General features: G+C 49.1%; 1 protein-coding gene across 1 annotated transcript; it reads right to left on the bottom strand.

Annotated features, from left to right (window-relative positions):
* Positions 1-396: 396 nt before the first annotated feature.
* MYCN (MYCN proto-oncogene, bHLH transcription factor) lies at positions 397-6,176 on the bottom strand. The gene is made up of 3 exons (XM_061211068.1): positions 5,999-6,176; positions 3,874-4,783; positions 397-1,730 (listed from the first exon to the last, which is right to left on the bottom strand). Exons 1-3 carry the CDS (start codon positions 6,152-6,154, stop codon positions 1,126-1,128), a joined length of 1,671 nt encoding a protein of 556 aa, XP_061067051.1. The 5' UTR covers positions 6,155-6,176; the 3' UTR covers positions 397-1,125.
* Between the last annotated feature and the right edge of the window lie 18,560 nt (positions 6,177-24,736).

Here is a 24,736-nt window from a genome sequence, read left to right as displayed (position 1 = left end):
CGTAACCTTCCTAAGCTCAGTTCCCTCCACCTCAAGTGGGGACAATGGCCTCTCCCCAGCCAGGACCGTACAGGTATAAAATGACTTGTCTGTGGAAACCAAGTTCCCTCTCCAGGTTATGGGCTCTTTACGGTTGCCGCTTAAAGGATAGAGTTTAACTGTTGCTATTACGGAAAAAAAAAAAAAAAAAAAAAAGTTGCATCATTTAATTGCTATTTATTTTCATAAACATGAGGTATTTCAAAGTGCTATAAGATGCAGCACTAAATATATACATTTTGAAGAAATTAAACACAGAACTTTGCATTTACCCAGTTCTATGCACCAAACATGAACAAATACATTAACAGGAAGAAACAGGCTAGGAAAAAGGCATATATATATAGTAAATTTCTTTACAAAAGTTTCTTAGTTCAAAAAGTGATAAAGTAATATCTACTCAAAACTTTCACAACTCATTTTCATACGAAAATATAAGTATCAAATTTAGTTATGTATCAGCATCATACTAAAGTATACAGGCAGTGTAAGGATTAGTACAGTACATAACAGAGATTAACAATATATTTGTATACAAAACATGCCCCTCAAACATTGAGGTATTACAGTACTTAGGTATGAACTTCCAGTCTAATACTGGCCGCAAAAGCCACCTCTCATTACCCAGGACGTATACAAAAGGCAGGTGTGTCCATGGTATTTACAGAAATGTTCCCCAGGGGTATCAATGGCAAACCCCCATGTGGCATCGGCTGGAACTTAAGCACCATTTTAAAAGGAAGGAATGACTTTCTGTCGTCTGGAAACTTGTAACAAACAAGGTGACTTCAACAGCCCCAGAAGGCTCCCAACGGTCACGGACTTCGACCGCCGTCTCAGAGGTGACGCGGAGGAAAACCGCCAGGGCCACCTGCATCCCATCCTGCAGGCCCTCTCCCGAGGTCCTGGCAGAACCCCTCACGTCCTGCTCCCCACCCAGATCCAAACTCGACGGGGGACCGATTTGAAAGTAAACCAACATTCTTAATGTCAACACAAGGTTTGTTTAAAAAAAAAAAACAAAACAAAACAAAACAAAAATCAAAATGTGCAAAGTGGCAGTGACTGTCCAGTTCGGAGACACGTTTAGCAAGTCCGAGCGTGTTCAATTTTCTTTAGCAACTGCTGCTGTCTTGCCTGCAGCTTCTCCTTCTCCAGCAAAAGCTGGTGCTCCTCGGCCTGGAGGGAGTGGACGTACTCGGTGGCCTTTTTCAAGATGACCACCTTGGCGGCCTTCTCGTTCTTCACCAGCTCTGGCACGTGGTCCCTGAGCGTGAGGAAGCTGGACCGCAGGTCGTTGCGGCGCTGGCGCTCCAGGATGTTGTGGTTTCGACGGCGCTCGCTGTCCTCCGAGTCAGAGTTGCGCGGGCTCAAGCTCTTGGCCTTTGGGGGGATGACGCTCTTGAGGGGACGCGGGGATGCTTCACTCTTTATCTTCTTCTGGGGCGGCGCGTCCTCGCTCTCCACGAAGGGAGACGGGGCGGCGTAGTTGTGCTGCTGGTGGATGGGGACGCAGCGCTTGAGGATCAGCTCACCCGACGGGGCCCTCCCAGGTCCCAGGGCCGCGCTCTTGGGACGCACGGTGATGGTGAAGGTGGTGACGGCCTTGCTGTTGGAGGAGGACCGCCGCTTCTCCACAGTCACTACGTCGATTTCCTCCTCTTCGTCTTCCTCCTCGTCATCTTCATCATCTTTGAGAACAAGGTGAGGGTTATTCTCATGATGAGGCACGTATGAATTAAATATACATACAGTCTCGTAGAGCAGGCCCTGGCCCGTGGTGTGCTCTTACTGTGATCCATCAGCACAGGTCTCTGAAGAGAGCTGTACATGCTTTTTCCCTCCCCATACTCCTAGCATTTCATCCTCCATTCAAGCTTGAACAGGTGGCAGAAACAGAAAGAACCTCGGCTTTGGAGTTAGACAGAATCCTGGCTCCATCACACACACTAGCTGCATGACCCTGGGCAAGGTATTTTCTAAGCCTCAGTTTCCCCAGCTATTAAATGGGGGATAATGCCATAGGTTGAGTTGGACAGATAATACGTAGACAGGAGTCTCAGTAAACGGTAACCCTTTACCATCATCGCTAGTCTGCCCCATAGACTTATTTATATTTCCATCTCCACACATAAGAACTGAGGCTCCTCATTTTAGGGGCCTCAGTTAGCCACTTACACATGGTGGAGTTTGATTTTAAGTGAAACAAACTGAAGAACAATTTAATTCACTAAGGAAGAAAAATGCCTTGTCTTCCATGAACATGAGTTCTATACAGTAAGCAGTTTTTCATCTTAACAAAGATCAAAGCTTAACTACAGAGCCGTAATCCACTGGAGCTCTAAACCCAAATACGGGGGCACCTCTTCTCGAAGTCACCACCACCCTCAGCAGCCACAAAAACGTGTAGCATCATGTGTGCGTTTTCCCCCTCTCTCCTCATTTACTACCATGCTCGGGTAGAAAATTATTGTTTAAAATGCAAGCATGAAAAATCAAAACACATCTTCTGCTTGATCTGAAGGGGACCGGAAAGCTGAACAATTGTGGGATTTGTTCTAAAGCCGAAATGTGAGGCTGTTCCAGTCGGTGGGTCCCTTTAAGCCAATGTTTTGGTTTTCTGCCAAGAAGACAGCTGTTGGAAGGAAGTGCTTCCTCACCAAAAGCTGTCAAGGCACAGACATTAAAGGGACAGAGCCGTTCAAACTGAAGGCTTATCCCCAAGTTTCCTTCCAGGAGCCTCAGATGAATCTGTCCTCAGCCCTGAAGGAAATGTAGGCTTTTTATCCATCTGCATTCTGAAAACAGTGGTTTTCAAGGTCCAAGTCTCCCAGCTCCAAGGACAAGGGCTATTCCAGTATTTGGGTAGAGTTCTTCACCTTCAGGCAAAGTCTTGGTTTTAACCCTGCTCTTCAGTTTCACCAGGAGGCACACAATAGAACTAATCAATGAGTGCTTCAGGGTGTGTGCATTCCTGGAGGGCCTGCTAAGTGCCCGCCCTCACCTTGAAGGACACTGGGTTACAGAACACAGCTCGGGTCTGAAATTAGTCCTGGAACTCTGGCTAGAAGATAAAACCGGGCGGTTCTCACTGCACACTGTAAAGAGGCGGCCCCTTGAGAATGTACACAACCGCTGTGGTACTGGCCGCCAGCTGCTGAGTGAAGGGAGGGAGGGATGGCCCTACCACCTCCAGCCTCTCAGATCCTCGCCCGCCTGCCGGCCAGCATATCGCCGCCTGCTGGCGACCGACCAGGAGCAAATAGCCCACCACCCACCGAGGGAGGGGGAAAAAAAAAAAAAAAAGAGTACCGAGGTTCGAAAAAATAAAATACAATCGGTACTCACCATCTATGCAATCCCTCCCTAACTTCCTGCACCCTAAATAGGACTTTGCACAGGCTTGTGCTTTTCGGGGCGTCTCCCCACCCCTGACCCGGGCCGCTGAGTCCCTTTCCACCCCTGGGCTAACAGGTTTCTGCCAGCGGCCCCCTGAACCCCAACTCGGCTTTAGCCACTCAACTTTTCTTCATTTTCTTCCTCGGAGGGCGCTGCAGAGAGAGACGGGGGACGGGGTGGGGGCCAGTGATGGAGTCGGGCTCCCGGCGCGGGGTGAGGGAACTTCAGGGAAGGTGAGGCTGGAGATCGCAGCTTTCACCCACCCTCTCCTCCGTACCCTAGAGATCGGCCTGGGAAAAACCACTTCTCAGCCACCAGCACTACCTCCAAACGACTCTCCCCCAGCACCCTACCCACGAACGACAAACCCGGCGCCACCCCCAGCCCCAGTACCAGTACCCCAGGAGGGCAGTCGGACCCTGGCTCGCTCTTTACCTGAGTCGCTCAAGGTGTCCTCTCCGGAGGTGCTGAGGGCCTTGTGGTCACCGCCGCTGGCCAGGCGGCCGCCGGTGCGCGGAAGAGCGGCTACTGGGGCGCCCGCTGGGGCTGCGGCGCTCGCCCCCGAGGCGACCGCGGCCCCCGCCGCTGGGGCACCGGCCGGGGCGGCGGGCGCCGCCGCGGGCTCGCGCTTGTTCACCGGGAACGGGAAGACCACGGCGGGATCCACGCACTCGGCGGCCGGGTGGGCGAGCTCGGCGGGCAGGGCGGCCCCGGCGCGGCCCGGCCCCGCAGCCACTGCGCTGTGCCCGCGGCCCGAGGGGCTGGTGGCGCCCGCGCCCGGGGCCGGCACCGCGGGCCCCGCGGCGGGCGGCCGGCCGTGCTGCAGCTTCTCGCTCACCGCGCGCTCCAGCTTCTCGCGGGCCGAGAAGCCGCTCCACATGCAGTCCTGGAGGATGACCGGGTTGGGCGTGAGGCCGCCCAGGCCCCCCAGGCCGAACGCGTCCTCCTCGGCCGGGTTGCCCCACAGGTCGGCCTCGGGCAGCAGCATCTCGGTGGCCCAGTTCGGGGGCTCCGGGCTGTGCTCCGGGAAGGCACGGCTGGGCGACAGCGGGGGCGTGGGCAACAGCTCAAACTTCTTCCAGATGTCCTCCCCCGGGGGGGTCGAGTCGGGGCCGCCGAAGTAGAAGTCATCTTCGTCCGGGTAGAAGCAGGGCTGCAGAGAGTCAAACTCGAGGTCCGGGTTCTTGCAGATCATCCCCGGCATGGTGGACGCGGTGCAGCTCGGCATCGGCTCGCCTCCTGGCCGCCGAATGAGGGCTTCTTTCCGCTCCGCTCTTTTTAGTTCGGGGGGTGCTTCCTTCCCGTGGGGGGCGCGGAGGGCGGGGGCCCGCGCCAACCTCCGACACTGCAACCGACAGACACACCAGGAGAGGGTTGGCAAGCGGAGCCGGATGGGGGGCGCGACGGGTGGGGATGGGCAGCGGTCACCCCCTCTCACCCGCTTCCTCAATCTCCCCTCCAAGCCCCCCACTCCGCCCAGGGCTCCCGAAGGTGGAGGAAGTTGTGTCTCTCGCTCTCTCCCTCCCTCCTTTTGTGTACAAGCTGTCTACGACAGGGGGTGGGAGGGGGCATGCAGATGCGGGGGGTGGCGGCGTAGCTCTGCAACTTTGGAAACTGCCGTTTCATTCACACAAGGCACTGCCTGGGGGAGGGGGCTGTCCAAGGCTGCAGAATTCTAGCTCCCACCAGCTCACCGACACCCCCGGCTGTACCCAAGTAGGGCCCGCTGCTCCCAGGAAGCCCAGGACTTCAACCCAGCTACCGGGTCTAGGATTCTGGAGAACCCTCAACACCCCTCCCCCCCCTTTGTAAAATTGCAACCTCGGGAGCGCAAGCGATAGCGGGGGGTTTAGGAAACTTTGCAAATGGAAAAACCCTTTCTCTAGACCGAGACCAACAACAGGCACCCAAATCCAGAACCCCCTCCCCCAAATTTTGATCCGACGCCCCCAGCGTTCACCCGCTGCAGGAAAAGTACTGCCAATAGCTGATTTTGAATCTCTCTAACCCCACCCCCGCTGTTCCAAGCCCCCAACGACGTCCTCTTCCTGGGAGAGCCTGAACCCCAGTTCCCGGGAATGGTTCAGGGGCACCAGCGCGGGGAGGGTCGCAGGGAGAGCCACGTCTCCTCTGAGCTGGGGCGGCAGTGACCCAGATTACCACCGTGACGGCCTCGCCCTGCTTAACCCCCTTCTTATTCCTCTGGGGGCACCCTTTGGAGGAGAACCCAGCTTCGGGGCGGGGACGCACCGGCTCCCCGTCAGCTCAAATGCAGACAAACGTTCTAGAGAAGGGTGAATTTCTTTTCGATGAAGCCATTACAACCCCTGGCAAGGGCACTAGATGGATTGGGGCGGGTCTCTCCCGGTCCGGGAGCCTTGGGGACTGGAAGTGGCTTTTCAGGGAAAACCCCGAGAGGGTTTTGTTTCGGAAGCAGAAACAGTCCCCGCGGGCACAGCCGGGCGCCCTGCGCGCCAGCCGCGATCCCGTCCAGGGCTTGCCTCCCCGCCGCGTTCGCCGCTCCCGGGGCGCCGGGCGCTTGGCGCCCCCCGCTCCTTACCTCCCGCCGACGGCCGGGGATCCGGAGGCGATTCTGTGCGGGGGTCCCCGGGTGGCCAGGGGCGGGGGGTGGTCCTCGGGTGGCTGCAGTCTGTGCGCGCTTGCGCCTGGCTAGCGCTAGCTCGGCTCCAACCCAGTTCCCAGGAGCCCCCCGCATCCACCCAGCGCGTCCAGACAGATGACTGTCACTGGCTGCGCTTTGAAGCTCGGGGGATATTATTAACTGAAAAATCTGACACACCCGGGGGGCGGGGAGAGAAGGGGGCTGCGGCACAGACAAGGGGGAGGGAGAAAGGCAGAGGAAAGCGGCTTTACCCCGCCCTCTTGATTTCCATAAAAATCAGGGGAGGCGCCAAGGCTTTCGCGCCAAAAGCCACTTGCTTTTCTTCTTTGCAGAGCGGAGGCTGCAAAGCTGGTAAGCCCGGGGCGTGCTCCTCCCGCCCTTTTAGACCCCCGGGCTTGCCCCCTGTGCACTCTGCAGACCAGCTGCGCGCCGAGCGGTGCAATGCAACACCCACCCTGTGGGCCTGGCAATTGCTCGGCGTAAAAAAAAAAATTTCCGGAGGGTTCCGGGGGTGTTCAGAGGCTCCCAACCCAGCCCCCGCCTCGACTGCGTGTGTGTGCTGCTGAGCGCGAGGCCGACGTCCAGCCGGGCCGTGCGGGGGGCGAGGGAGGGGTGTTGCTCGTGTGTGATCTCGGAAGGGAAGCTGGACCCGGGGTGCACAGTGGGAGGGAGAGGACGCGCCCATTTAGGAACGAAACCGCGGGAGGTTTCTAGTTTTAAATTGAAAGGAGAGGGGCGCCCCCTTGTTTGAAAATAAATAAATAACTGCGGGCTACGAGGGTGGCGCCGCTGTGGTTTCTTCGGCCGAAGGCGACACCTCGCGGAGGCCGCGCAGAAAACGGAGCCGCGGGGCCTGGTCTCGGGGGTCCAACTGGGGCCACGGGCAGCCCTCCCGCCGTGCTGTCAACCTGTCCTCACCACCGCGCGGGGGGTGCCGGCTCGCCTCGGCTTCCGAAGGGAATGGTCGTGAGGCTCCCGAAGCCGCTCCCACGAGCTCCCAAGTTAGCCTTTCAAAACCAGCTATTTCCCGAATTATGGGGAGGCGGATCAGGTCCTCGTTGGAGTCGGCGGTCCACACCTCCTGCAGCCCAAACCCTGGCTCAGAAACCTTGGCTTCAGATTGTTGCAGGCAAAGGGGCAAGCTGCTATCGCTGCCCAGCCTCGTTGTGCCTTGGTTTCTTCAACTGTGAAATGGAGTTAGTGAGGGTGCTTTCCTCACAGGGTTGTTTTAAGATATTTTGAAAGCGTTCAGGACGGTGCCCAGCACAGGATGGGTGTTGAGTGTCAGCTATTGTTATTACCAGATCCTGATCAATTCTTCCGGGGAAATTAACACCCCACCCCCTCTCCCATCCCACCGCCGCTACCAGATCCTAACTTCGCTCTGGTCAAGCTTTCCTGCAGGTGTGTTGGGGGGCGGAGGGGTGACAGGGTCAGAGATTCCAGAACCAAAACTCCCCAGGAACAACCCGAATCTCAGCCCCCTTCACAACCAGATACACGATGAAGTGGGATTTCCTCGGGAAAAACGTTCCTCTTCGGGTGGTTTGGGGTAGAGAAACCTGCCCCCTCCCCCCCCCCCCCCACTGGGGTGGGAAAGCTGCTCCACCTCCTTTTTCCCAAACTGGAAATGCCAGTCATCCTCGCCATTCACCTCCGCATTCAAACTAGTTACGGATGAGGATGCAGAGGGTCAGGGGGCAGCCTGTAAAACGCTCACCTATTAGCATTTGTGAAGGCTCTTCCAGTCCTTACCCTGGATGCCTACATAATTCGGGGGAGAGAGGCAGGTTCCCAGAGTCCTAGGAAGTGGCCCATGAATGAGGATAAGCTGCCCTTCCAAACACCTTTATTATTATTATTTCCTTCCCGTATGTAAAGCTCTGAACCTTTGCAAAAGCCTTTCACACTCCCACTTCTGCTTTTCCCTAACCCCCCTAATCTAAACCATGCCCTCCCGCTGTATTCTCCCCAAGCATCCTGGATTTTCCTTCAGAACACTTAGTTTCATTTGTAATGATATATGCCTGGGAGAGTTTGTTTAATGCCCGCTTCTCCCGAGACACCGAGTGGAAACAGGCTCTGTCTTCCTCACTCCATCTATGTCTGTTTTGCTCCAGGGGCATCCTTGGAGCAAAGCAGATACCTGTATACATACGTACTCAACGATATTGTTCAAGGCAGAGAGGCCTGAATGAGTCCTTCCGAAGCAAAGCCAGCTCTTCGAAGGGAGTTTCTGTTTATCAGCAATAGAGGGAAAGAGGAATGAATGCCACGCCAGGACCTTCAGGTCCTCAGCAACAGCCCCAGGAAGTGCTCTCAGAATTGCCTGCCCCACCTTTTTACCGAAAGGGCAGGGGGACTGTTACAATAGGCCAGGATGACCCTAGTCGCTACATTTAAAAGTCCTACCTTGTCCTCTTTGACCCGACCTGTGCCCTTCACCACGCCATTCGTCCTTTGTCAAGGGACAAAGTGCAGCAGAAAAAGGGAAGAGAAGAGACCCGGTTACTCTGTGTGCCTCCAAGCAAATCATGTATTCTTCCTGGACCTCAATCTCTAATCTCATGCTCTTAATGCAAACCAGTAATTACTGACAAGTCTGAATTTGAAGTTTAACAGAATGATAAAATTTTACAAGTATTTATTGGTACTTTCATTTGCAAATGGAAAGATAAAAGACTTTGTCCGTGGAGAAATCTTGCTACTGCAGGTTCCTTGTTTGCTTGTAGAGAAGCCTGCAAATTGCTCTTAAAAATGTTGAAACACTCTTAGACTATGCGGACACACACGAAATACATCTTGAGAAGACTTGGAAGGCAAGTTCAGCCGGCATCCACTGTCCCGATTCAGAACAGAGATGAGTAAAGGCACAGCCTGAATGAGCTCATCATGGGCTGAGGGAGACACACCTTAAATGGACCAACAGACAGGACAGAGTTGTACACAGAATTTGGTTTATACATGGGGAGATTTTTGAGGGAGGACAATGTTTTCGTCTACAAATCCCTTCTTTATAAAAACAAAACCAGATCTGTCTCTCTCTCTCTCACACACACACACACACATTCAGAGGGGTCCAACCCATGACTGGCCTGGGAGATCAAAAACCTCTAGATGCTTTTCCCAGATCGTGAGTTAAAGATCTTCTGGGTCCAGCTTCAGGGACCACGGTTTCTCCTAGGAACTTTACTGGGTCCCTCCCTGCCTCCCTCCAAAGTGTACATTTTTGCTGATTAAATGCTTTTAAAATTCCTGACTCTTCGTTTAGAATAAAGTAAAGCTAGCTGCCTGACTTACCCAATTACTAATGAATTAATTAAGCAACTAAACAATTAATTAATTAATTTTAAAAGCCTAAATTGAAGTTTTAAATTGGAAAAAGTAAGGTTATACAAGCAAAGAAAATAGAGAGTGGAATTCTTTCTAAGACAGATAGCCCAGAAACATGGAAGAAAAATTTTAACAAATTTGACGACAATAAAAATTTTTAATTACACTTAAAACATATCCTAAACAAAGTCAAAAGACAACGGTGTGATAGAAAAATACTTTCCTCATCCATAAGAGACAAAGAGTAAATCCCATGTACACAAAGAGCTCCTACGCATTGAATAGAAAAACAACCCAATAGAAATATGGGTCCAGGATAAGACTAGGTAATTTACTGAATAGGAAATGCAAATTGTCCATAAACATATGAAAAGATGCTCAGCTTCACTAGTAGTCAGGGAAATGCAAATTAAATCTCAAAGAGATTAACATTTTTTGGTCTAGCAGATTGGCCCAAGTGTTGGCAAGGCCCGGGGGTGGGGGGGGGGGGAGGGAGGGGGGAGGCAGGGGGACACGACCCTCTCCTACACCATTGGCGTTCCAGCCCCAACAGTAAAGGCAATCCCAGTCTTCAAAATCCATCCTACAAGAAATAATAAAATAAATACGTCAAAATACGTAAACAAGAACCTGTATTGCAGCATTGTCCTCAATAACAAAAATATTATAAATAATCTAAATGCCCATCCATAGGAAAATGGTTGCATCTATTATAATATATTCATGCGGTGGAATAACATGCAGCCTCTAAAAATAGTATGTTAGATCTATAGGTACTGACTTGGAAATATCCATGTATGAAGGGAAATAAGCAAGGTCTAGGGCAGTGGTCTGCCATTTTGGATATATGTGCACTTAGATATGTCTGCATAAACCCAACAACGAATTGGGTGTAATATGCAACAATTTTTCATTAGTGGTTTACTTTGAAGAAAGGAATCAGGTGAAGGGAGAAACTTTCCTCTTTATGAAATATTTTTGAACCAGTGGAATTATGAGCAAATTTAATTTTTTGTTTTGGTTATTTTTCAAAACAATAGTTTTGTTACTCCCCAGGAAAGCTCGTCATTAAGCTTTGGGGGAAGTAAAGGATCCTTTTGCGAAGCCTAAAATCATTCCCCCAAGTTCTCTTTTGTCTCCCAGGCTGGTTGGCACTCTTTCAAACCAAACTAGTGCTGAACTGAGTCAGCTGAGTGGGTTATTAGAGACAAAATGGCACTGGTTTAATTCGGATTAGAATCAAGCCAACCAGACATTTGAGTATATGATGTTGGATGTGCCCAAGGCAAGACATATATTTTTTTGACTTCTGAGGCTGGAGGAAAATTTGAGATCCAGCATTGAGAGTTTTGGGGGTGGGGAGTTTTATAGGTAATGGCACAATTATGTTTTATTGTTTTATTTATTTATTTATTTTTGGCTGCATTGGGTCTTCGTTGCTGCCCGTGGACTTTCTCCAGTTGCGGCGAGCGGGGGCTACCCTTCATTTCGGTGTGTGGGCTTCTCCTTGCGGTGGTCTCTCTTGTGGAGCATGGGATCTAGGTACATGGGCTCCGTAGTTGTGGCTCTAGAGCATAGGCTCAGTAGTTGTGGCACATAGACTTAGTTGCTCCGCGGCATGTGGGATCTTCCTGGACCAGGGATCAAACCCGTGTCCCCTGCATTGGCAGGCAGATTCTTAACCACTGCGCCACCAGAGAAGTCCACAATTATGTTTAAAACAAAAATTATCCTCATTGAGTGCCAGTAATTTAATTACAGATCTAGAAAATGAGAAGTGTCCAACAGGCTCTGTATTCCTCTCGAAGACTGATTTCACATCCTTTGAGGCAGCTCAGATACCCCCCTCCATGGGAAACCTTCTTTCAGCCTTAGTATTTTACAGAGACTTGGGGAAAGCACAAAGATGGGGGTGAGTAAAAATGGCTTGCCAACTGCAAAGAGCTCCGTGGGTGGTTGTTGCCTTAGAGTTAGAATTTCCATATACCTACTTTTCTTGATGCTAAAAGGCAAGATGGGAAAACTGTCCTGGGAGACAGGCAAGTTGCTCAGGGCCAGGCTCTGAGGGGTGGGGGAGGCAAAGAAGCTTCCACTTTGTAGACCTTAAACTTGAATCATCTACATCAGAGAGTTTGCACGGAGGGGAACCCAGTCTTAGCGGGAGCCGGTAAGAGCCACAAGGAATTCTGACTCCAGATCAGGTCTTCAAGTCCGTTTGGCACTGCCGCTTAGAAACAGCAGCATTTCCTACATCTCATCTTCTTTTTCTGGGGCTACTTTCCAGTCTCACTGATTTAATTTGGTTGGGTGTGTCCAGATTTCCTCAGTTGAGGTTTTCAGATCTCTTCTGGTGGTTACAAACCAGATGGCTGATTTGCCCATTCATTGGTTCCTGCTAATCTCTATTTCCTTTAATTCTGGAGTCATTCCCTACGGCCCAGACCCACCCTAATATCTGCCTGAGGGTGGGGTGTGATGGGGGGGTGTGTTTCCTTGTGTTTAAATAGTGATGAGTAACAGGCCCCACTGCTACTTCTGGCCTGGAAAGTCTTTTTCTTTTCTGCTTCAAATTCTGTCCTCAAAAATCAGCTGGAGACTCTCCAAGAAGGAATGCTGATGTTCTTCGCCCCAACTACACTCTCCCATCCAAATCTCCATTCTTTGTGGACCGCCAGCTAGCATTATCCATCTGTGTTCTTTATCGGGTTCACGTGTAGGTGTGGCTCTTCTAACAAGATTAGCAGTTCCAGAGTCGAAGAAGCCTTCCCCACCACAGACAGCCCAGCTGAGCTCTGCCAGATGAGCCAATCCAGGCAGCCACTCCCATTTCATCGTCTTTAAATTAAATTAGCATTCCCTGCGGATTAAGTAGGGAAGCATCCCTAAAGTGCCTGCTTTATAATGGATGCTCGGTAGGAGTTAGTGCTCTCTTGTCCCGGCTCCAACCTGCCTACAGGGGCTCAGCAAAACCTACACCAACAGAACACAGCACCTGGGCTCCAGGTGGAGCCTTCTGAAGCTGGTCCTCTGATTTTCTGGAACTAGTTAATAATCCTTTCTCCAACCAGAACTTCCCCTGGGTGGCTCCCCCTCCCTCTTAGCTTGTCCACAACCCAGGTAACTTTGGTCTTGGAGGAAGGTCATGCAAAGTCAAAGTAGGGTAAGGAAGTAATAGTGAGAGCACAAGACCACAGGGGAGAAGATTGGAGTTCTCCAAGCCTAGGGCTGTGAATTAATTGTTGAATCATCTTACATTGGTCATTTAACTTCTTTTGGCCTCAGTTACTTGGTTCATTAAATGGGAATAATGAATTTTATCCCAGCTGCTATTCCACAAGGTGGAAATGATATCTGTAGAGAAGTGGGTTTAGATTCAGAAATTAAGTTTAATGTCCTGGTACTATGTTGTTTCCATATCCTAGACAAGTCCACTTCCAGAGCCTCAGTTTTCTCGTCTGCAAATAGGGATAATAATATCCGTTTTACTGCAAGGGAGCAGATAAGAGATTTGGAATCAAAAGGCCACGTACCTGGGATTATATTATGAACTCCTAGAAAATGTGGAGGTGAAACTGCTTGAAAAATGGTGAAATTTCTACACAGGAATAGTGAGGATTCTGTGTGAAGTTACTAAAACTGGGCTGTTTGGGATGGACACTTTAGAATCATCTTACAGTGATGGTCATATTTCCTGGTAAGTGGTATCAAATCCAAAAACCTGTCAAAGGGACAGATGGCATTCTTAGCACAAAAGAGGAAACCAATTAGAAGTTAAAATACAGAAAATGGGAACTTGTAAATGCTAACAAATTGTTTCAGTGTGGAAGACTGCTACATTCCCTGCCACTTGCTGAGGAGGGTCTCCGTCTGGTTTGGCATTGTTCACAGGGCACTGGCTGTTAGAGTGCCTAGAGAAACCTTACAGACCCTCTTTTCTAATCCCCTTGATTTCAAACTTTCATACCTAACCCGAGTTGTCGGGCAGATGTTGACAATTGCACCTTGTCACTTATACAGTGACAGATTGTGTCTTTGCAGCTAAGAAATGAGCAATAAACGCTAGGCTTTAAGAAGCAATTTCCAAATTCTATACTTGCATTCATTCAGTCTATCAATAAATACATATATATAACTTCTGCTCTCAAGGTGTTTACAAGCCAGTGAGGATGATAGACAAAGACACAAAAAAGTTCAGGTAAACTTATTATATGCTATAATATATTGTGTGCACAGAAGAAAGACCCTTCACCTCCATCTGGGGGAGTGGACCATGACTTCACAGACTGGGAGACATTTAAGCTATGGGATGAGAAACAGGGGTTTTCCCATGATATAAGAGTAGATAAATGTATTAGTCAGGATAGATGAGGTTATGCTGTAGTAACAAAGAACCCCTAAATCTCAGTGGCTCAATATAACGAAGGTTTAATTTTTGCTCTCTTTACATGTTACATCATCCTTATTAGAGAAGCAGCCCCTCAGAGAAAAAAAGAAAAAAAAAAAAAAGAAGGCAAGAAACAAATCAAGAGCACAGCTGTTATACCCTTTGTTAAAACCTCTGATTGGATTAAAGTGACCCTCCATTGGACAAAATGATTTAGGAAAAAGAAACTAAAGCATGGCTGCTCCTCAAAGAAGCCTCATAAGCTGAAGATACTGAAAATAAGTCTCGAAAGAGAGATGTTTTGAAGACAGCTGTGTCCATGGCTACAGCTCTTAGGAATCAGATCACTCAAGGATGGAAACCCAGGCTTGCCTCGCAGCCCTCACGCTTCCCGCTCCTCTGAACCACCTGCCGTGGACTGTAACCTGTACCATTCAGCACTAGACAACCTCCTCAAGGGCAAGGGGGGCATTTATTAGACCTTTTTATTTTTCACAGGGCACAGTTGTACCTGGCACAAAGGAAGTGCTCAATAAGTGTTAGTGGAATGAGTGAATGAATTTGTCTGTTCTCCCAAAACAAGACTGAGCGCTATATACATGTAGAATGTCAGGACCAGCACCCCATAGAAAAGTGAGGCGACAGATCTGTGGTTTTCAAATTTGGTTTTAGCATCAAAATTCCACTGCAGGATTGAGCCCCCTGCAGTGGAAGCTCCAAGTGTTAACCACTAGACCGCCAGTCCCAAAACTCTTTATTTAAAAAACAATAATTAGAGACTCCCCTGGTGGCACAGTGGTTAAGAATCCGCATGCCAATGCAGGGAACACGGGTTCGATCCCTGGTCCGGGAAGATCCCACATGCCGTGCCTAACCATGGAGCAACTAAGCCCGTGAGCCGCAACTACTGAGCTCACGTGCTGCAACTACTGAAGCCCGTGAGCCTAGAGCCTGTGCTCCACAACAAGAGAAGCCACCACAATGAGAAGCCCGCGCACCACAACGAAGAGTGTCCCCCGCTCACCACAACTAGAGAAAGCCCACGTGCAGCAATGAGGACCAAACGCAGCCAAAATAAATAAATAAATTAATTAATTAATTAATAATTAAATAACTTTTACACTAAGCCCACATTTTTTAAAAAACATGAGCCGGAAGTGGAATGGCTCTGGTTGATATGGAAATAGGGAACCCTGAGCCCCACTTTCTCTGCCCCCTTTTGGCTCCCTCTAAAGGAACCTCTGGGCATCTTTAGGATTTTCAAACCCAGATTGAAAGTCGAGCACTTAGATAAATCAAAGCCCACAAATAAGAAACCCCAGCACTTTCTTAGGAAACCAGCAGAAGTTTCTGGCTTTCCTCTCTTGCTGCTGTTGAAATCTGCAGTTATCTCCATTCTCCTCTGAGGGGTTTGAGGGTGTGGTGCTTTTAGTTTCACAAGGAAGGAATGAAATGTTCAGATGTGAGTGTGAGATGGTCAGTTCTCGAGAGTGGAGGGCTGAGAGAAGCCACTGGCTCCAAGATCCTCAAAAAGGCTCGCCCTGCAGGTCCAGGGGCTGGGACTCCTGCAGAGACAGATCAGCTAAGCAAGGTTCCCAGTGCCTCCTGAAGGTGGGAGCCTGGGCATGTGTCATCTTTTCTGCAAAATCTGCTTAGGCTCCCAAGGAAGATTGTCTTTCTCTCTATCTGATACTCATTTCTCACAGTCCAAGGTTTTGGGAAGGCTGGGGAGAAGGAAGAAGAGGCTTTGCTGGTCCACTCCTCCCCTCTGGCTCACTAAAGAACCTCCACCCACAATATTACCAGACAAGAGCAGCCCAGAGAGAAACTGGGTCTTCCCGTCCCATCATTGCTAATCGGAGCCAAGGAAAGCCAGACTTTCAGGGGCCCCATGGATGCTGTCAGAGAGGCCAAGGATGCCTGTTTCCTACCAACAGCATCCCACCTAACTTCCACGGAGAAGACGGGGCTGCAGAGCTTGGCAAACTTCCTAAGCATCATCATCCAGTGTCAGATGGGGTCTCTGGTCCTTTTCGTCCTCATTCTGCTCCATTAAAACCCAAACCTTCAACCTTAGATAATTCCTTTATTAAAGGTTCACCTTCGAAACCATGAGGATGAATGCGGGAGATTTTCACTCTGTGAACCTGGGAACGAGTGAGATCTCCTCCCCCTTCTCCATCCTCACGGAGGCCCTGGAGACCCCAGTTCCAAGCCAGGAAGAGCTCCCCTAGCCCAAGCCACTCTTCAGGCAGCTGGGGCAACAGCATCCCGAGAGAGGTGGACATGCCCAGGTTGGGACAGAAGCCCGATGCCCACCCAGTGTAGGTTGCATTGTCCTGCATTTGATTTCTAACATGGGGCAAGCACTTCAGAGGCGCTCACCAAACACTGTGAACCATTTACAACTATGTTTAGATGAAGAGAAGCCCAGCCCTTAAGCCAGAGGTCCCAAAAAAAGCGTTCCTCCGAAATTGAGGAAGTAGCCTCAGTTCTGCACGATTCATCAAGTCATATGCCAAGGGGTCACTTTGCTCCTTTTTAGGTCCACCCGCTGGCAGAGGACCTTAATGAGTTGGCTCAGGGAAAAGCAGGTTTGTTAAGCAGCCCGACACACCCCCTTTCCTCCACCTCCCAACACCTGGCCTCCCAGACGCATGGACACCTCTTCGAACCTCAGTCTTCTCCAGCTTAAAATGGGATAATTGGTCCCTCCGTCCTTGCAGGATTGCTGTCAGAGTCAACTGTGACATAAATGACAAAGTGCTGTGTAACTGTAGGGGTGATTGTCAATATTACAAAACTAATCCCTGCTCATTCATGAATTCCCAAATTGTCTTATCTGGATTATTTCCCCACCTGTTGTCTGGATTTCTGCCATATTTTAGAGATGAAATAATCAGATGTTAACCTGAGTTTTTCTGTTTTCATCCAACTCTTTAGAATCGTGTACTCAAAACATCACATTTCACTGGCATTATTTCTGCTAAAACCCTTCTTTAAAAACCCATCAGAATAATATATGGCTAAGAATAATATATAGCTTCTTTTAAAACCCATCAGAATCATATATGGCTATAGTGTTAGATGAAAAAGTGAAGCTGTAGAACAACGTATAGCATTAGCTCATTTTTGAAGGGAAAACACCATATGTGCTTCTTTATGCACATCTGAAAGTTGTACACCAAACTGTTTAGTGGAATTGTTGGGGGCTGGGATTAGGATGGAGGGGAGGGATGATGAGGAAATTTTTATTTATTTTTCTATTGTTTGAATTTTTTTGAACTATGATTGGTTATTATTTACTTAAACTTTTTTTAAAAAATGAAAAATTAAAATAAAAAAATTAATATTACTTTTTAAATTAACAAAATTTTAAACATCAGCAGACGCTTTAAACACATGGCTTTGAAATATATTTGAATAGATCATTATATCTGTTTTTACTCTTTAATTTTCTAAATAAGTTACATGCACATTCTCTCTCATGTGTAAAATTGGAATCTATGACCCTAATCACTGCCTGTATCAAGCACCTGCTATATCCCAGGCTGAATGCCAGGCACTTAACCCTCACTCCCAACTTGCAAGGTGAATTGTTTTCATACCCATTTTCCATCTTAGGAAGCTAAGGCCTAAGGTCACACTGTTAATTAGTGGCAGAGCTGGAATTCTAACCCAGCACAATCTGACTCAATATGACCAAAGTGCACATTTGTTTGTAAAGGTACCTCTCTTCAGGTTCCCTGATGCGATCTTCAAGATTGCATTAAACCTCATAAACAGAATTTTAAAATTTCTTATCAATATATACTTGTATATACAATCTGATTTTAACATAGTCAATATAGCATATTATCTCTCTTCTTCAAACGCTGATCCCCATCTCCCCCCAGATGACAATGGCCTAGGTAGATCTTAGGGTGCACTCTCCTTTACGTGAATGACATCTAAGTGAAGCCACAGCAACTTACGAATCCGTTCAGAACTCCTTCTCAAAGATTTCTCGGGGCTTCCCTAGTGGCGCAGCGGTTAAGAATCTGCCTGCCAATGCAGGGGACATGCGTTCGAGCCCTGGTCCGGGGAGATCCCACATGCTCCAGAGCAACTAAGCCCGTGCACCACAACCATTAAGCCTGCACTGTAGAGCCTGTGAACCACAACTACTGAGCCCGTGCGCCACAACTCCTGAAGCCCGTGCTCTGCAACAAAGAGAAGCCACCACAATGAGAAGCCTGCACACCGCAACAAAGACCCAACGCAGCCAAAAATAAATAAAATAAAATAAATAAATAAAATGTTTTTTAATTGCATGGTATTAAAAAAAAAAAAGATTTCTCAAATCCTGTAAGTCTGTAGACTTATGACACCACCATATGGGACACGAAGTCAACCACAGACTCCCGAGAGCCTCACCCTAATATATCACTGGGGAGCAGAGGACGGTATCTAGTGAGTCTGTTTGTTTCCCCATTCACGAGGACTCAACTCTCAAAGGAATCTTCGGATTGGAAATGGAATTTTTCTGTGTTGCTCCAGCAAGTGAACTTTACAAGTGACAGGAGGCACTGTCTGGGAATAGAGTTCCCAGTCTTTACAGTAGGAGAAAGAATTTGGTAAAGACTAGAACCAGCCAACAGTGGATGGGGCTCTCTTAGTAGGTACTGAGTAGACTGTCACAGGATTCAAAGAGAGGTGAGTGAAGCTTCAGACTTGCTATAGAAGGGATTTTTGTATAAAAATAAATTTTGTGATTCTTCATTGTATATTTTGTATTTTTATTTATTATTGGTAAGACTAACATGTGGCCTTAGGGGAAAACATCCTTGAAGTGATAAGTTCTAGTGTCTAAATTCACTGTGCATTTATGGTGTTGGGTTAGGAAACTGGTTAGCATCTGAAGGTTTGAATTTTAAAGACCATCAATCCATTGTTTGGTCCTAATTAATTTTGCTTGAGAATGTCTGACAATGTTAACAGAAGCAGCGATTAAAACTGAATGGTGGTATAATCACTATCTCAAATATTTAAACAATGTGATTATATAATATCTATCAACACAGTGGAAAAAAAAGACTCTTAAGGAAACAGATGTGAAAAGAAAATGAGTATTTCTTCAGGGTGTGGAAAATGCAGTTTCTTCTCCTTATGCCTCCCGGATCTTCAAGGTACAAGACAATAAGACATGCTCTTGCTGGCCCCTCATGCTGACTTCTGACAGCAGTAAGCCCTCACAGGTCCCACACCTTGGGTACTTGGAGCTGAAATATGCCCTCCAGTTGTCTGCTTCGATCATAATCAGACAAAGGATGTTCTGTGTTTTCCCCTTGAAGTCAGTCTGCGTGGGGTCCTTGTAATCAGTCCATGAGCCTGGGGCTGAAGTGTTTGTGTCTGGAGTTCTTATTCAGCCCTGGACAGATTGATTGAGGTCCTACCATGTGCCTACTGAAACTTCCAGATTGCCTTTTGCATCCTCACCTTATTTCCTAAAAAACTATACCCATCTATTCAATGCTTACAGACATCACTTCCCAGAAATCCATCACATTTATCGTGTCCCAAACTAAACTCAGTGTCTTTCCCTTCAAGCTATACCTCCTGCCAAATTCTCTCTTTCAGTGATGGTACCACCTTTTCCCCAGATCAGAAACCTGGCATTCAGGCTCGCCTCCTCCTTTTGAGTCATCTTGCATCTTTGCAGTGACCATATTTTGTTATTTCTACCTCCATCCAGGGCTTATAGACGACACCAGAATGTCCACGCCCATTTTTCAAAGATTGAAACCCTTCGATTCCAGTTGGTAAAGAGTCACAGTGCCACACTCCCCGAATGCCCCTCTGTCCACCACTTCAGCCCCTCCCTCCAGAGCCTGTGACCCTTCCCAAGATCCAGCAAACCAAGAGGTAAGGTCTGGCACAGTGAGGGGCCTTCAGGAACTTACTCTGGTTTTTTTGTTTGTCTGTTTGTTTTCATTTATTTTTTTGGCTGTGTTAGGTCTTTGCTGCTGCGCGCAGGCTTTCTCTAGTTGCAGAGAGCAGGGGCTACTCTTCGTTGCTGTGCGCGGGCTTCTCATCACGGTGGCTTCTCTTGTTGCGGAGCACAGGCTCTAGGCACGCGGGCTTCAGTAGTTGTGGCACGCAGGCTCAGTAGTTGTGGCTCATGGGCTCTAGAGCGCAGGCTCAGTAGCTGTGGATCATGGGCTTAGTTGCTCCGCGGCATGTGGGATCTTCCCGGACCAGGGCTTGAACCTGTGTTCCCTGTATTGGCAGGCGAATTCTTAACCACTGTGCCACCAATGAAGCCCCTTGCTCTGGTTTTGATTGGCTGGTGCCTGAGTGGAGCCATTCATTACTATTTGACTACCCTGTTCACAGCCCATGTCCGGCTTATTGGTTAGGGCACAGTAAATGCAGTGCCTTGGGGCCCCAAAAAAGGCTTAAGTTAAATTTCTTTTAAAATCAGAAGAAAAAAGTGAATATTATAACAATGACTATCTAATAAAGAATCGTGCCTGGATTTACATTTATAACCACACAGTCACAAAGTTTGATTTTGCAGTATTTGTAATGCATGAGGCCTCCGAGAACAAAAGCAAACCCAGAATGCAGCCCCATCACCTAGAGTCATCACCCTAGAGAGCCACCACCCCCCACCTCAGAGGACGATTGCACACAGCTGATGAAGGACCTGCCTCCAAGGGGGAGGGGAGGAGAGGGTGCAGCCAGCTGACCAGCTGAGCCAGAGGCAGTAACGTGTGCTTGGCTGAGGGGCCGAGTCATCCAACTGGCTCCTTCCTGCCCTGCCTCCCCCCAGGCAGTCTCCGCACCGGCGTTTAGACCTTGCAGAGGGAACGCAGGGATGCAGGTGGTTGGCCAGGCATGATGGTGACCTGCTATGCCAGCAATGCCTTGTTGCTGCATCCTGAGGTCGCCTCCCTGACCTGCCCTGCCCCCCACAGGCCAGCCCCAGAGGCTATTCCTACTCCAGGCATTTCTCATGCTTCCACACTTTCACCCACTCTTTCTCTAGCTCTGATGCTTCGCTTGGCCATCAAAGCCCTGGAAGTTCTGCAGTGAAAGTCAATTTTATTCCTCCAGTGGGAACTAGTCCCTGTGTTCCCAAAACATATGGCAAACTTATAAAGGGGTGTGACAGTCCTTAGGTGTTTTGGCACGACTTGAAGTTCTTTGCACGTGTGTGTCTCACTCAGTAGCTACACCTCTTTGAGAGCAGTGACCGTGAGTGGTCTTCGCCTCCCCAGAGACCAGCACGGACCCATCAGTGAAGCTTGTCTCAGCAAGTGCTTGTAAACGACTCACTCCCACTGGGGCCTGGAAGTGCGATGGATCCTGGATTAAGCTGCTTACGCCTCATTTGCCAAATTCTGCCTGTATTTTGGTTGTTCTTCCTTAGAACAAATCTGAAGAACAGAAGTAGGGCTGGTCAGAAGTAGGTTCAGATAGAACCACAGGCATCTAGGACAAGTGTGTCCTTCCCATAATATCCCGTAATTTAACCCCAAGTAAAGCCAGCATCAGACGAGACCTCACGGGCTCTAGGGGAAAATAACATGAGTCTCCATCAGCAGCAGGTGAGCTGGGAACCCCGCTCGCTCCCCATCACAGCGTGCGAAAGATGCCCTTTCCCAAGACGCCCTTCACTTTCCTGATGGGAAATTTCTACTCCCTGGAAGATCCATTGCAGATATCAGCTCCTCTCTGCAGCCATCCCCAACTTTCTCAGAAAGAGTGCTTTGTTTCTTCCTTGGGGTTCCCATAATACCTCCCTCTCGTCTCTATTAAGCTGTTTGGCACATTTATTAAAATGATCTCCTTGCCTATTTGGCTTTTTCCACTATGCCAAACACTCACGTTAGTTAATTCTGGGAGCAATGATTTAAAAGGAGACAGACTACAAAACATCCAGAGGAGAGTAGCCGGGGTGAGGAAGGATCTGGAAACCTGTGCTCCATGAGGTGACCATACAGAGCAGTCGGCCTGGGACATGCCTGATTAAGCCTGTTGTCTCTGTGTCATTATTACTAGCACCCACTCTCACCCCCAGAACCGTACTAGTTTGGTCCATAAAATATATATTCACTCTATTTGAGGAATAAGTGAAGAAACCACAGGTGTTCAATCTGAGGGAGACTTGGGGGAACCCACCGCTGTCCTCAGCTCTCTGAAGGGCCACATTCGGGGTGGGCCAGCGTGTTCTGTGTGGACCCAGGGGGAACCTGGGACCCGTGGGCAAGGATGATGTCATGTCAGCCTTCCCACCATCTGTTTTGTTTACTGCTGGGCACTCCGGATTTGGCAATGCTCCTGGACGGTAGGAATCCCTTAATAAATATTTGTGGGAGAGAGGGAGGAGAGGGAAATTTCCAGCAAGAGAGCTTACTGCATTGAGGGCCGTGCACCTCCGTCAGTGGGAGTGACCATCAGAGGCTGAAAGGCCCTTTGTTAGGGTGGCATGCAAGGTGTTATAGGCTGAATTTGCCTATACCCCCAAAAAAAGGGTATGTTGAAATTCTAACCCTCAGAGTATGACCTTATTTGGAGTTGGGGTCGTTGCAGATGTCATGAGTTAAGACGAGGTTACGCTGGAGTAGGTGGGCCCCAATCCAATAGGATTGGTGTCCTTCTAAGAAGACAGCCACGTGAAGACAGAGTCACACGAGAATGTCATGTGACGTCAAAGGCAAAGGTTGGAATTATGTGGCTGCAAGCCAAGGAATCCCCAAAGTTGCCAGAAAAGCACCAGAAGCTAGAAGAGGCAAGAAGTCTTCTCCCCTACCGCTTTCAGAGGGAGTGAGGCCCTGCCAACAGACTTCAGATTTCAGACTTCTAGACTCCAGAACGGCGAAACTATAAATTGCTGTTGTTTAAAGCCACCTGGTTTGTGGTACTTTGTGATGGCAGCCCTAGGAAACTAAGACAGAAGGAACTGTGCCTTGGGTGGGAAGATGAGTGTGATCGATGGTCCCCGGGGTCTCTCTCAGAGTGAACTAGCTGCGCTTCCTTCCATCTCTGAGCCAGGCTGGCAGGGATGGGTTTGCCTGATCCCACCCAGAGTCCCACTGTGCGTCCATCTCGTTCTGGACCGCTGGCCTGCACTGGGGAGCAGGGCGCAGGCTCCTCTGAGCTGACTGCAGCATCCGTGTCCTCACGCCTCCCCTCTCTGTCCAGCTGGCCACGGGCTCAGGGACCTTTGATTCCTAGAAGGTCAGAGCCTGAGAAAGTTCATAAAGGTGATCAAGTTCACCCCCTCACTGGCAACCCAGATTCCAGGCCCAGCAAGCGGTGGGGGCACCTGGACCCCTATTCCCTTCTCTCTGCACACATGCCAAGTTTATTCCCACTAGAGTTTTGCACTTGAGTTCCTCCCGACCTGATGCCCCGCATTCCCATCTCACACTTCCGTCCAGACACTGCTCTGAGGCACGTAATCCTGTAGCATCGTATCTGAAACAGCCCCTGGCCGCTCTCGATTCTTTGCCCTGCTCTCTCCTGTTCTTCTTAGCAGTTTTCAGTAACAGCAATTCTGTACACATGTGCTTGTTTCTTCACTGTCTCCCCACTGGAATGTCACAGCACACTGTTTAGGGTGTAGTGAGCACTCAGTCAGCACTGAATGAATGAATGAATGAATGAAGTGACATTCCAGGTGAGTCAGCCAGATGGAGAGCGGTCCTGGCAGAGGGAAGAGCATTGAAAATGCTCAGAGATAGGACTGCACAGTCAAGACAAAGTTGGAGGGAAAAGGAGGGAAAGAGTGAGAAAGGGTCCTGGAGAGAAAAGCAGGGCTCCTGTAGGCCAGGCACAGGTTTATCCTCAGCCTGGGACGGTGGTGCCTGTTAAAGGAATGCCTTGTACTTCTATTTCCTGCATCTTCGGGATGACATACCCACCTCCACTGACACTTGGAGATCAAGGATTAAAGGGGACAAAATCCTTCTGCTTTGGGCTTACCGTTGCAACAGCTGCCTCAAATTATTCTTTGAATAAGACAGGTAAATATAAATGTATAATAATAATCACACATCCGTGTAGGAATAATTGTACATCTTTGAGAAGGGGAAAAGAGATGTAAGATTTATCTCAACAGCAAGGGCCAGCTTCTTTATAGCTGTGATAGCCTTTAATCCTCAGAACAATCTCTCTGATGCAAGGATTACTCGCTCCATTTTACAGATGGGAAAACCGAGTCCAGGAGGAGCTAAGTAACTCCCCCCAAGGTCACCCAGTTAGTGACCCAGGATTCAAACACATATCTTCTGACTCCAAAGCTTGTGTTCGTCCTACAAGAATACACTGCCCCCTCCCACATTTCTGGCTCGGATGACACCATGGGGATGGGGGACAAAAAGAGCAATGAACTTGAAGGAAACCTTCACTTTGGTGCTTGAGGGTGATCCTGGGCAGGTCGGGTAGCTTTTCTGAGTCTCACTTCTTTTATCTAAGATGGGACTGGTGATCCCAGCCCGGCCAACTTCACTGGGAGGAAAAATGCCTCTGAAAATCTTTGAAGACTAAGCGAATACATCCAGGATCTGACATCAAACTATGCCCAAAATAAAGATGGTGTTTATTCCCTGCACTTCTTTGTATGTTTTGAGATCCTGTGATGCATGTGGCTCTAGGACCCTCCCTTCTGCCCCCATCCTATCCTATCCTTGGCTCCATTCCAGCTCTAAAGGAAATCCCCTGAGGCAGGGCTGGAGGAACTCAGGGCTGCTTCTGAGAGAATGGGAAACACGCCAGCCGCACACGGCTTCCCTGGAGCAGAGAACAGAAGGCTCAGGGCCAAGAGGCAGCCCCTTCCTGGGCTTGAACTGTCTGTCCTGCCTGTAGAGGTTCTGCCTGCGTCTGGACTGCTGTGGCAGCTCTAGAGAGTTCTAGAGTTCTCGGAGAGTGCCAGGACCTGCCTGAGAAGCTGATCTGGGTGTCACACTGCA

This window comes from Eubalaena glacialis, chromosome 14, assembly GCF_028564815.1.
Source record: "Eubalaena glacialis isolate mEubGla1 chromosome 14, mEubGla1.1.hap2.+ XY, whole genome shotgun sequence".
Lineage (NCBI taxonomy): Eukaryota > Metazoa > Chordata > Mammalia > Artiodactyla > Balaenidae > Eubalaena > Eubalaena glacialis.
This window is presented reverse-complemented; position numbering and strand designations above follow the sequence as displayed.

Bases quoted from the DNA above. Each gene is read 5' to 3' on its own strand.
- MYCN (XM_061211068.1), bottom strand. From the start codon at position 6,154: ATGCGGGGGGCTCCTGGGAACTGGGTTGGAGCCGAGCTAGCGCTAGCC. The intron at 4,784-5,998 runs GTAAGGAGCGGG...TGTCGGTTGCAG, and splicing joins TCCCCGGCCGTCGGCGGGAG to TGTCGGAGGTTGGCGCGGGC. The intron at 1,731-3,873 runs GTAAAGAGCGAG...TTGTTCTCAAAG, and splicing joins GGACACCTTGAGCGACTCAG to ATGATGAAGATGACGAGGAG.